The sequence below is a fragment of the Xiphias gladius genome, chromosome 1, assembly GCF_016859285.1.
Source record: "Xiphias gladius isolate SHS-SW01 ecotype Sanya breed wild chromosome 1, ASM1685928v1, whole genome shotgun sequence".
Lineage (NCBI taxonomy): Eukaryota > Metazoa > Chordata > Actinopteri > Istiophoriformes > Xiphiidae > Xiphias > Xiphias gladius.
The window spans coordinates 28,558,425-28,571,976 of record NC_053400.1 but is presented as its reverse complement, the minus strand read 5'-3'; the positions used below and the strand labels follow the sequence as shown (position 1 = coordinate 28,571,976).

The following is a 13,552-nucleotide window of genomic DNA, read 5'->3' as shown; positions in this document are numbered from 1 at the left end:
ACGTGGATTGTTCAGCTCTGTAGTAACAAAAGTATTCAAACCGGTTCTCCTCATAACACTGGACTTGACTTTGTCACATTCTAATGTCATTATGATACCACTGCCTCATGCTGTGTCAGAGTTAAGTAAAATCACTTTTAAATTTGTCTGAAGTATAATAAAGTCTTTAATAGATGTACTACATGTCCTGATAATATACAGAAACCGCACATATTATAACAGCAGGAAACAATGTTGAATCAAACCAAGTTAAAATTTGTTTGTAAGGAGTGATAGAGAAGAAAATACATGTGTAGCTCTCTAGGTTGATCCAAAATATAAAAAAGTTGACATTAAACCTACACCTTGAATCGGCAAACGACTTCTAGCGATAGAAGAAGAAACGACAAAAGAAACACATTTGCACAACTGTTAATTGGCAGTTTCTGAAAGAAACATCCTGTCATTCATCTATTAAGAGTTTTAAGACGAGGAAAGTCAGTTACTGAAAAAGAGCAGAAGTGGCGTCATCTGACTGACATGCAGACATTTAACGCTCACAACCAACAACCCCCCCCCAAAAAGATTATATATAGAGACTTGGAGAGCTGAGGTTGTATTTAAACGCCTCGGTGTACCACAAAAACCTGGGTTTTTACACATGAATTTGACAAAAAATGCTTGTGATGAAATACTAGAAAACGGCTAATGAAATGGAAAGGAAAGAAAAATGACCACAAAGTAGGTATTAGGCATGATACAACACCAATTCATAAACCCTAACTGTGTTTGTTTAGTCGTTGTATGCACCACGTGTCCCAATGTTTGTTCGTCACCTCTTGTTTGCCTCTGTTTTCTCATCTGTTGAGTTACTACGTTTGTCTTTTTCTTAAAATTTCATCACTAGATATGATCCTGAGCTTCCTGGTGGTTCGGGCGGGAGTCATTTTTGTACTCACGCGTTCCCTCTGTCGTCCAATCCTAGATGTCCATGACTGATCTCCTCCAACAAGGGCGGCCCTGGCCTCAGAGGGTGTAGACTTCGCTTCTCACGCTGCTCCTCGGCACGGCCGCACTACCTGCTGCCGCGCAGTTTATCTCCCTCTGCCTCCCCAGCCTCCTCCCGCATCGGTGAATTTTGAACGTTTTCTTTAAATATATGATGATGAAACACGAGTTGCACGACTGTTGAAGGATAGTTTCTGTCAGGGACCTCCTGGACATGGTTGATTAAGAGTTTTTTAAAAAAAACAAAAAAAAACATGGTCGATTAATGTTGACATTTTGAACACAAAACCAGCAGGCAAACTGAAAAAGACACTTTAACCTTCAACTGACATATAGAGTATACTGTATACAGCAGGCAGGTGGAGAACTGAAGTTTTGTTTAAAATAACACCACTCAGCCGACTCTGCGTACCACAAAAATCTGTTCTTCTTCTCAAATGATGTGAATTTTGGGAATATTTCTTCAAATACTGTGTGTGTCAGGCCTTGGTGGTGCATATATCATGTTGAAATAACTGGCTTTAACGGCCCTGACTGAAATGATATACGATATGATCTACCAGTGAATATTAATCACGAAGTAATTTTTAAAAAAAATGTAACTGTTTATTGATTGCTCTGATAAAATGATCACTCTACCGCTGTGGCAAGCACCGTCTTTTATTTCAACCTTTCGTACTTACAACAGGCATCACGCACCTTCAAACTGCACGGACCACACAGTGGGTTGCAGAGGTGCCGGTTCCTGTGTCTGCTCCAACCGTCACCACCGGTCAACACTTCTTTACCGTCTCTCTCACATTTTTTTCAATAGAATAACTGAGCGATCCCGCAACATCTTTGTCTCACTGCAGTCCCTGTCGCAGACGTCAAAAAACAGCCCTGTTTCAGAAAGTGTCAAGACTCATTATGCTGGGTAGGTCTTCGATTACATTGATTAAATGGCAATACATGTGAATTGCATAAAAAGACTGATTATACATGTCTGCTTATTGATGCTCAGCCTCCTATCATGAGTCCTGGCTGCTTAAACCTTTCTGTCTTCGTATTTCCTAAAGGTTCGGACGTCCTGTCCGGCTGAGGAGCTCGAGATGCTGCACAGCGTCAGACCGAGCCTCCTGTTGCGGGGCCTGACTCTGTTCCTGTTAGGTCCGGCCTGTGAAGCCTCTTCTCTGGGGCTGACAGTCCACGCCGTGCCCCTTGACAGCGATGGAGGGAAAACGGTGGGCAAAGTTTCTGTCCCCTAAAAAAAAGTCACAGTGTCTTCAAGTCAACTCTTTAGCCCTGGCAGACAGCCCTCATTGACTAATTCACATTAATCCATGATTTAATCCTTTAAAATCCCCTAATACTAACCCTTAGCCTCTTAATATATGGCAGTTTGATTGAATGATAACTCTAGATTTAACAGATAAATTAAGGATAATGTGTTTTGACTTAGTGTTTGTCTCACATTGTTATATTTTCACTGTACCATTAACTTTCACAGGGCCAAAAATACGCTATTGTGTTAAAATGATAATCTAGCCCTGTTTTGTGTGTGTGTGTGTTGGTAGTCAGAATATAGCTATTTTAACTCTTTGTGAACCACATAATAATGACAGCACATGTCTGTGATTTATCGGTGAGTTAGGACAGACTGAGCTCCCCCGGCAGGCTCCCGATCCTCTGCCGAATTCACTCATCTCAGTCATAACATCAGTCGCTGCACATACAACGGAATCTGTGGTTGTGTTGCTTCACTCCGTGCAGGTGCGGGCTCACTTCGGTGCCATCGCTCCCGGTCCGTGTCCAGCTTTGTCTGGACTGTGTGCTGTAGGGGAGGACTGCCTGGTCCACTCTACCTCCTTGCCTTTCAACGGCACCGAACCCCCGTCTGGCTGGTGTGTCCGCCAGTGGCAGAAAACTGTCCCCAGTAATTACAAAGCCTCCATCAGATTAGGGTATGAGACCTACATACACCCCGTGGACTCATGACCTCTAACAGCTGAAATTCATCATTCACTAACCACTCTGTTTTTCCTCTTTAATTGTTGCTTCTTCCTGTTTTGTGATGTTCCGGGGTCAAACATGCCAGTGAATTTAAGTAAACTGTGTTTTTCGCAAGCAGAGTCTTTGTTCTTTCACCTTTTTCGCATCACACTTTGCCTACATTTAACTCGTGTAAGCTTGTGAAAATTGCAGACTTGATATCGTTCTTTGCTCAGGTGAGGTAGCTGCATCTGTTTATGGTTTTGCTTGACAGTATTTGGACTTGTCGGTCCAGGTTAACGGTTGAAATTAGGAAAATTAGTTTTCTGTCGAGCATATCCATGTAATCAATACATAATAAAATACTCAACATATATGTCACCTTTACAAGAATTCCTTGTAATCGTCAGTCTGCATGCTAATGAAGCTAATTATTCAGATTTTGGTAATGTACTAAAAAAGCAGAGATTAAGGTAATTTTTTTCACATTTGTAAGAAGGGAAATTTTTATGTGTGTGATGAGAAAAATGCCTGTGACTGTGCATGTTTTTTTTACAATGTCACTGATTAGTTTTTCTAGTTTACTCTGTTCTACATAATATTTGTTGACTTTCATTGATCCAGTTTTTTATTTGCTGTAATTAATGGGGCATTTTATGTGACGATTTGAATCAGGCTACCTCAACTGATATATATATATATATGTAAATATACATATAAATCGTTTACACTAATACACAGTTTTTCTTAAATCTTCAGGTCCAACACAGAAGTTTATGTATCAATGGAAGCAGGACCAAAGGTTCGGGAAAACAGTGGGAGACTCAATCAACCTGCTTTTGTTGCTCTCCCTCCTCCACTTAGGTAATATACTCATACATATAAACACCCACATACCCTACAAAAGTGCTGTAAAACGCTACTTCATTTTGACATTATCCTCTTCTGTGTTGTAAACATGCAAGTAAACTGATTAAAATAAAAAAAATAAAAAAAAGAAACACCAAACTTGTGATTTACAAAAATGTGGAGTTGTATAAAGGAGGCAGAGAATGGACCCCAAGATAAAAATGAAGGAAAATGAGGCTTCGTTCAACATTTTGGGAAATATGGATATTCACTTTCTTGCAGGGAGTTGACTAGATGAAATCTGAATTGATACCACTCTCGTGTCTGTACGGTAAATAGGCCCCAGGCTAACTTAGCCTAGTTCAAAGACTGCAAATAGGGGGGAAACAGTTAGCCTGGCTTGGTCCAAAGGTAGCAAAATCTGCCTTCCTGCACCTCAAAAGCTCACTAATTCCCACGTATCTTGTTTGTTTAATCCCTACAAAAGCCATACAATGTGTTGGACTATTTCCCAACCACGACCAATTGCCGAGAAGCCAGCAGAGACTCCAGGAAGTTGCTGGCCCCTAGCTGAGAAATAGCCACAAGCACCTCACCAATTATTGTAACACATTACACCTTGTTTTTCAGTGGTACAGATTTACCGTATCTACTTTCGTTTTCTCCTTTGTTGTGCCTGCATTTGTGATTTGAGGAGCTGATTATTTCTTTGTCGCTGACTCTCGTTGTGTTATGGGATCAGAGCCCGTGTGAACTGCCCTCACCACTTCTATCTGTCCGTGAAAGACCTGGATGGGGACAAGGTGCGATGTCGCTTCGCCCGGCCCGACCGAGGAGAGTGTCTCAGCTGCACTCAGCACTCCTTTATAGAACTGGACGAGGTGAGTCCAACGTCACTATTTCCTTAAGCAGTACACATAACACAACACAATTATTTTCACAATTGGCAGTCTTAAAAAAAAAAAGAATTTTATTTTTGTGGGCAGTACAACTAAACCTTTTTTTTTCATTTTCTTCAGACATTTTAAGAAAAAATTTACTTTTTTAAAGATGAACATTGTTACTTGATTGTATCTTTTATGCGTCATGAGCAAAAAATTTTATACTAGAAAAACTGAAAAATCCAGCTTCATCCTCTGAAATGGAAATATTATTCAGGAAAAAGGAATCCATATATTTACAGTGTATGATATGGTATGCAGAAAGGTATATGATATAAAAAGTGGTGGAAGAAGTACTCAAATCCTTTACTTAAGTGAAAGTATCAATACTGCAGGCTTATTTACTCTGTTACAACTACAAGTTCTGCATTCAAAAGTTTACTTAAATTTGAGTATAATTAGCAAAATTTACTAATAAAATAAAAAATAAAAGCACTCATTTTGTAAAATGGCGAAAATTCATAGTGTAATACTAGTATTTATACATTTATTGGATTATCATTGTTGTATCATGAACTTGTAAGCAGCTATTTACTGTCACTGTACTGTAGATGGAGTTAATTTGAACTACTTTATATGCTGTTCTGCACTTTAGTCTCAAACAAATCATCAAATTTTAGATGCTGATCGTATCTTTTGTATGTAAAATCTTTATCTAGTGTACTTCTACTTCAGGAAACATTAGGGAAATATTTCCTGAAGTAGAAGTACACTCACCGGGCACTTCATCAGGAACACAATACAAGTACTGGGCAGGGCCTCCCTATGCTCTAAAAAACAGCCTCAGTTCTTCGTGAACTGGATTCCACAAGAAGCTGGAAACTTTCTTTTGAGATTCTGGTCCTTGTTGAAACGATTGCATCACATCATTTCTGCAGATTTGTCAGCTGCACATTCATGCTGCGAATCTCCCGTTCTACCACATCCCAAAGGTGTCTATTGGATTCAGATCTGGTGACTGGGGAGGGCACTGAAGTACACTGAACTCAGGGTCATGTTCATGAAACCAGTTTGAGGCGACTTTTGCTTTGTGACATGGTGCATTATCATGCTGGAAGTAGCCATTGGAAGATGGTAAACTGTAGTCATAAAGGGACTCACGTGGTCAGAAACAATACTCAGACATTCTGTGGCTTTCAAACCATGATTGATTGGTATTAAGGGGCCCAAACTGTGCCGAGAAAACATTCCTCATACCATTACACCACCACCACCAGCCTGGACTGTTGACACAAGGCAGGTTGGGTCCATGGATTCATGCTGCTGAAGCCAAATTCTGACCCTGACATCTGTGTGCCTCGGCACTAATCCAGATTCATCAGACCAGGCTACGTATTTACTTGGGTAAATGTGATTGGTTACTCTCCACAACTGGATATCAATCCATATTCTGCTACTGCAGTGGGTACATGTAACTTTTAATCAAAAGGTTCCCGGTACTGTTTTCAAAGTAAATAGCAACGTAGCCAAGTAGCTCTCCAAGCAACTGTGTCAAACACTGTGTGAAGTGTCAGAGCGAAACAGACACTTTACCCTTATGTCGAGAGATTTGCAGTGTGCTAAACTGTCTAGGTAATGTAGGAGGACAAGATTATAAATTACTATTTACTGAGAAAAGCAAGTCAGGAAAGCTAGGCGAGGGTCCGTAAGTACACATCAGCCGGTGAATTATAGCACCCTACCAGAGGCAGACAGTAGCAGTCTCAATGCATAAATCTTGATCATATTTTGCACCCCAACACTCAACAGTCTGCAAAATTCCAGTTACTTTGAATAACCCTCTGACCTTGTTGTGGACCTTGGTCATTGAAATTATTTCTGCAGTATAAATTAGTTCTGTTTATTTACATAATTTGCTCAGTGAAAACCACTGGTGTGTCCTCGAGTGGCAAAAAAACTGTCTCCGGTAATTACAGTGGCTCCATAAATTTAGGGTGTGAGACCTGCTGTACATACACCTCGCCTTAAATTCATCATTCTTCTGCATTCACGCATTTTTTTCCTCAAATAACCTTTATACAGAACAAGACCGACCACTCTATTTTTTGTCTTTTGCTGTTCCTGTATTTTACGGTCCAATCCTCAAAGGTTTGCCGACTTTCAGCTATGGCTGCAAAAGCTTTGTAGGAAGTGCTGTGGCAAATAACATTAAAGAAAAAAACCCAATCAACAGCCTGACAGTCCAGAGACAATAACCCACGGACCTCCGCTCAGTGCAAACTTGCCATAGTGATATTCTGTTTGGCTAAACCCTTTTACCAGGAGAAATGTATGTTGACATTCACTGGAGAGGCACCAGCAGGGCAATATTTCATCTACCTGATGGCAGAGGACCTGATTCCTGTGCCAAAAACAAGCCGCCTCACAGATAACGCACCCCTCAGCTCTGTCCCTGTGCACCTCTCTCTCACCGGTGAGTCTGTCGATCAGATAATCGGCATTAATGTTGCTTAGGTGTCATCATGCATCACGGACCAAACGAACAGACATACAGAATAAGGATAATTAAATACAGTGTTAAACCATAAAAGAGCCTCTGTCATAGTTGGAAGTTATAGAAACGTCTCTTATTCTCCTTCCTTCCAGTGGAGGAGCCCGCTTCCAGGTGCAGTGATGAACCCGTGGCAACAGGTGAGACCCCCGAAGAGGACGCCACGCTGTTCGTCCTGCCGTACCAGGAGGTGAAATTCAACGTCAACTTCATGTCACAGCTGGAGAGGTGCGTGCTGTAGGGCCTTTTAATGTCACCTGAACTAATGTTGTCTGTGCTCACACAGGAGAAGCACAGAATTTACTGTATTCTTCCACTGGCTCACACTGGGCCCCAACAGTACCAACGTCATGGTGTATTGTTGCTCAAGACAACATTTCCTGAAGACTCCTAAACACGTAACTAGGGCTGCAACTAATGATAATTTTTATTATCAATTATTCCCGCCATAATTTTTTCAATTAATCGATTAGTCAATAAAATGTCAATAACACGTCAGAAAATTGTGAAAAATGTCCATCCCAGTTTCCCAAAGCCCAATGCACGTCTTCAAATGTCCTGTCTGATTAACAGTCCAAAAAATAAAAAGACTGAGTTTACTATCGTAGGAGACTACGGAAACCAGAAAATAATCTAATTGATTATTAATATAGTTGCTGGTTATTTTTCTGTCGATCGACTAATCGTTGCAGCTCTGTATGTAACACAAGCTAAACCCACACAAGCTAATTCAGGTTTATCCGGTGTGACTACAAGGTTAGCACTAGGGAGAACATCCTTGGAATAATGCGTGAGCACTTCCAGGTTTGAATAAGAAGTCTTCTCCCTGTTCCTCCCATTCTGCTGACGTTATGTGAATGCAGCACAGTCGGGCACAATAAGTAACATCAGCTGTGTGGGTTTACAAGGCGTGTGCAGGGTCTTTAAGCAAACCGTTATGGAGTACATTTATGAACGTTGAAATTAAAGGTTTTTCTCTGTACTTGCAGTGTTTTAGAGTTAGCCGTGGTTGGTCCCCCCGAACTCTACAGGACCGGCTTCAAATCAGTCGGCCCCCTGTCAATGATGACCGTGGCCTGGGTCCGCTCCGAAAACAAACTGGCCCGCCTTTTGCCCATCTGCTTTGCTGCAAATACCAAGAGGTAGTTGATTCACACTCTCCTCAAAGACTCTAAAAAGTCAACAGCACAAAGTGGAAACAAGATCCTTGTATTTGGAAGGGAAGTGATTACAATAAATATATGTGTGTAGGATTTGAAAAAAACCGAGCAGGGCACACTGAGATAAATGAGCTGAACCCAGTTTTCACTAGGACGGGCTCACGTTTCCACAAACAAGAATTCAAGCCGTCAGAATAATTTGGAAAATGCTATAATCACACACGGCATCTAGACACAATGATTTCAATATACTCAAAATATGAAGGTATACCAAATGGCTTCCGCATACATTAACTACTTACTTTCACTTTCAGTTTTTACCCAATCTTGTGCGTGTAAACACAGATGTGAAGACACACACAGACACGTTATGAACATGTAAAAACACGTAACTATGGAGCATCCTTATATCCTGCTGGTTAAGACACACACCATCCCCGTCCACGGTTCAACTCCGACCATTTTTATCATGTCATCGCCCTCCATCTCCCTCTCCCTTCCTGTATCCACACATGTTTTGGATAGGTGACGTCACTGTAACTGCAGTGTAAGTTCATCACAGTGTATCATTCACACGCACGCCTGCATGCGCTGCCAGTCAAGTCTCCATATATTTAATAGAGTATATTTAGACCATGGAGGTTCTGATTTGTACTTTCCTGTCTTTCCAGTTTGCAGTCAGAGCCCAGATGCGTTTGGCTGTACCAAAGTAAGACCATAACTGGCATCATAAGAATGCCAGTTATGCTTCACTGTAGCTCACAAGACACCACTCCCAAACTCATAACCTAACTAACTAAACTTAACTCTTTACTATTAAAATACACCTTTCTTCATTCTTTTCAGGGGAAATGAGGACACTACCTGCCGGAACAGGTTAAGAAAATCTGACTCTTTGTTATATTCAAGTTAAATTGTGTGTGTGATTCAAATTTTGAGCGTACCAATCATGCCTGTGTGAGTTTAAGAATTTATTAGTAATCTAAGAGTCTGCCCGCAGAGCTGAGGTGTGAGGGGACAGAGATGAATCTGGTGCTCCCCGTCGCCTCCCTGGGTAACATCAATCTGGACGAACTGCAGCTCAACAGCCCCACCTGTCCTGTCACCTACAACAACACACACCTGAGAGCACGCATCCCCTTGACTGGCTGTGGCACCAAGACTGTGGTAACATGCTCCACCGTTCTCACCTTTCTTTGTCTCTTTCCTTTTCTTGCTATCTTTCTGTCTTTCTTCGTTTCTTATTTTCTTATACTCAAAATATTTTTAACCCATCCCGATATGTGCCTAACAATTTTAAAATGGTAGAAAATAGTAATATATATATTTTTTTAATATATACTGCATACACACTGGGAGATTTGTAGTTTTCATTGTTTTGGCTCTCTACTCCGGCACACTGGGTTTCAAATAAAACGGGGATTATGATGTTAAAGTGCTGGCTAGCATGAATTATTTAAGGATGTTTTGTGGTATTTACATCCTTATGAACTTAACAGTGTAGCCTTTTTTTTAGCCTCGAAGGACCATGTATGAAATTTGCTACAATTTCTAGACTGTCAGATCTTCAGTAGATGCAACTAACAATTATTTTCATTATCGATGATTCTGCAGAATATTTTCTCATTATTTGATGAATTGCTTAGTCTATTAAATGTTAAAAAATAGAGGAAAAAATGGCACTTAAAAATTCTAAGAGGCCACGATAATGTCTTTGATTTGTTTGTTTTGTTTGATTAATAGTCTGAAACCTTAAGATATTCAATGTACTGTCATATACGGCAAGAAAAAACACCAATTTGTCAGATTTGAGAAGCTGGAACCGGAGAATGTTTTGCAATTTGGCTTAAAACAGTAACTAAAACGAGGAATTGATTATCGAAGTAGTTGCCATCATTTTTCGACTATCAATTTATTGACTAATCATCACAGCTCTAATCGGATGCGGATGTAAACAGGCTTACATTAAAAATCATAAATCTAGCTGCCAGTGCACTGAAAAAAACATAACAGGGGTTTAAGTTTGTTGCATTCAAGTGTTTATATACCACAGTACATGACAATCAAAAAAAGGCAAAAGGCAAAAAAAGATCCTCCCCATTACAGGCTATTTTGTCTCAAAATTTTAATCACTGAATAAAACATTATTAGTTTCATGCTTTGTAGTTTATATCTTCCTGTCTCCATCTATTTATGAGTAAGAAAAGGATCAAAGCAGGACTTAAAGAGTAACTTAATACCACCTGAAAATGTTGTCTTGGCTGACCTCAAGTGGTTTAACCTCTTGTAAAAGTTTACTCCAGGACACTGTTGCGGTAACAGGTGCATCAGAACACACTTCTCAAGAGGGCAGTACAATACTGCTCGGCATTGATAGATTATAAAGCCCAATGTAATTTCTGACCTTACACTTCCTCATCCTCTCCTGTTTTCCAGCACTCCGGTTCAGAGCTGGTCTACACCAACACCTTGCAAAGTGTACGTCCCTACACTGTGGTCAGCCGCCAGCCCTCCCTCATCCTCCCTCTCGCCTGCCGGATCCCTGGAGCCCAGGTCAAGGGACCACAGTACAAGATCGGCATGCCAACAGAGGAAGAGACCTTTGGTCAGGTTACATTTTGGATGGAATTCCACTTGCCAGGACAGGGGCCCCTGGCCAAATTCACTCGCATTCCCCGGCTACGCTCCATCTACGTGCCGCCAGGACGAGTTCGTCGAGAGGCGGAATCACCGTCATGGAGAAACATCACCTCCAACAGCAGTGGGGCCTTCGAGTCCAGGGTCGACCAGCTGGACCTCCATGTGATGTCAAACTGCAGCGTGGATCGAGCCGAGCTGATGGTGAGCAACTGCATTGAGTCCGAGACGGAGGACTTTGCAGAGACCAGCCCCATTCTGGAGCAAGGGTCAGTGACAATAAGCTTGTTTCCTGTGATAGTTTGATAGTCCATTTTGAAAAGGACAGATACTGCATGAAATACACTGAAAGAAAAATTGACTCTGTTTTGGCTGCAGAAGTCGCCCTTGAATTTGAAGCATATCACATAAATAAATTCCAGTAGTTTTCTCACTCTTTCTCTTTAAGGTGCGCGGCTTCCAACAGCACACTAGAGATTGTTACAACACATACCAACTCCAAAGTTTACCGCCTTCATTTGGACAACCTGGAGGCCAAGGGATCAACGGTCTGTACTCTATATGCAACACACACAGCGCTTTTTGACGCTCTCTTCTTCTGTGTACTTTTTTCTGAGTGTCCCAAGACAAGCTTACACAGAAAATCAACTTTACGTGTAAACTTTCGCTTTGATTAGTTCTTTTCGAATCTTGAGTAAGGTGCTCATGTAGGCCAACACGGTGCTGAGAAAATCTCTACAGGATGTTGATGAGAGTTAGCTCCAGTTAAGGCATCTGACACGGCGCAGAGGGATGTCTATGATTACACTTTTTGAAGGGCAACTTTTGAAGGGCAGTGTCAGTTGGTCCACCACTTTGGGCCAAACTGAAATATTTTCAAAACTATTGGATTGGATTTTAATGAAATTTTGTGTAGACAATGAACTGACTAAGTTTGTTGATCCTTTAACTTTTCATCTAGAGCAATCCTCAGGTCAAAATAAATGTAATTTTTTTCAATATTTAGGTTTATGACTAAATATCTGATAAATCAATGACATTCCCATCAGCGTCAGCTGTATCATGCGGAGATTTCAAGTTCTTCAATTTCCATCTTTCTTGAACTGTGCTTAAATGTTAGTTCTAGTATTCTGTCAACCAGGAATTGAAGTCATGTTTTGAAGTTATGAAATGTATTGGCGCTGTCCGTCCACACTGCTAATTGTATCTAATTATTGTGTGATTTGCAGATGTATATCCAGTGCACAGTCAATCTGTGCATCGCCACCATGCCTTCTCAGGAGTGCCCTGATCCGTGTGCCCGCTCCATTAATTACAGAGCACTGATAAACAGTGTCTTTACCAAAACCTACACCATCCGTTCGGGACCCGTTAGCCTTCTGGTCACCACGACGTCCACAGCAATCGTCAGCACTAATACGACCACTACTACATCAACTATAACTACTACAGCTGCCCAGAAAAAGACCACCTCACATGGTAAAATCTTAAGTTCTAAAAAGGCCTCCATCTCTGTTTTTTAGGTACCGATAATTCATGACGTGAATTATAAGTCTGCATACCTGTACTTTACGTTGTTAACTGCAACGTGAATTGAAATTTGTGAAGTTTATCTGCAAGCAAAACCATTATCTTTACTTTTATGTTTTCTGTGATGGTTGTTTTTCTGGCTTGTATTAAGCTGTTTGATATTAATGATCAACTGCATAGCTGGTTAGAGGGACAAACAAACTAAACAACTATTTTGAGCCCCACAGCCACCAGAAGGCTTAAAAAAAAGGGCAAATTAGAAATGTGTATTTCAGACTCTACTTTTATTTTTTCCATAATTCATGATAAGCATTCTTTTGAGCAATAATAATAATTCAAGTATTAATTCCGGTTATATTGTCCTATTTTTAATGTCTGTCACTTTTTGAGGTTTAAAATGTACATAAACAAACACACACTGAGCGAACTGTGAATGTAACTCCGTAACCTCTCCTCTCTGCTCTTGCAGCTCCAGAACGGGCCTCAACCGTGGTAGCAGGAGTGATTCTAACAACTGTTTGCATATTTCTTCGAAACATCTTTCTTCACTGAACATGCTGCTGGACGATGATCTGTCAGAATGTGGAGCACTGCATTTCCCTGTTTGGGTCATTTAACACAGAATTAATCCCACACATGAATTCCCATGCTTCCACCGTAAATACTAGGCTTTTTCAGAGAATCTAATAAAAGCCAGAGCACACTGCATGACTGTCAAAAAAAAAAAAAAAAAAAAAAAGGATTTGCAGCACTGCTCACATTGAAGGATCCATATTACTGTATCTCATCTCACCAGTAATGGGAGGATGCTAAAGGATGTGACATAGACAAGGGCTCACGGAATAAAATATTCTCCCTAAAATGAGGCTTTATTTTGAATTAGGTTATATGAAGAGATATGACACTGACCAATTTAGCAAATACATGCAAAAATGCCTTAAAATACTTATTTAAAGTAAGAATAATTTTCTCATACAAAAAAAAAC

At 40.6% G+C, this 13,552-nt stretch overlaps 1 protein-coding gene across 2 annotated transcripts; it reads left to right on the top strand.

Moving 5' to 3' along the window:
• Nucleotides 1–1,029: 1,029 nt before the first annotated feature.
• On the top strand, nt 1,030–13,305 carry LOC120792657. Of its 2 annotated transcripts, XM_040131873.1 has the most exons (16): nt 1,030–1,110; nt 1,802–1,903; nt 2,046–2,210; nt 2,740–2,930; nt 3,718–3,822; nt 4,550–4,688; nt 7,011–7,161; nt 7,335–7,467; nt 8,229–8,381; nt 9,071–9,108; nt 9,246–9,275; nt 9,400–9,566; nt 10,836–11,305; nt 11,485–11,584; nt 12,266–12,515; nt 13,036–13,305. In XM_040131873.1, the coding sequence occupies exons 3-16, from the start codon at nt 2,079–2,081 to the stop codon at nt 13,116–13,118; spliced, it is 2,142 nt and encodes a 713-aa protein (XP_039987807.1). In that variant the 5' UTR covers nt 1,030–1,110; nt 1,802–1,903; nt 2,046–2,078; the 3' UTR covers nt 13,119–13,305. The 2 variants fall into 2 exon arrangements, with proteins under 2 accessions (XP_039987807.1, XP_039987817.1); XM_040131883.1 differs by lacking the exons at nt 1,030–1,110; nt 1,802–1,903; nt 2,046–2,210; nt 2,740–2,930 and adding an exon at nt 3,080–3,194.
• Nucleotides 13,306–13,552: the final 247 nt, after the last annotated feature.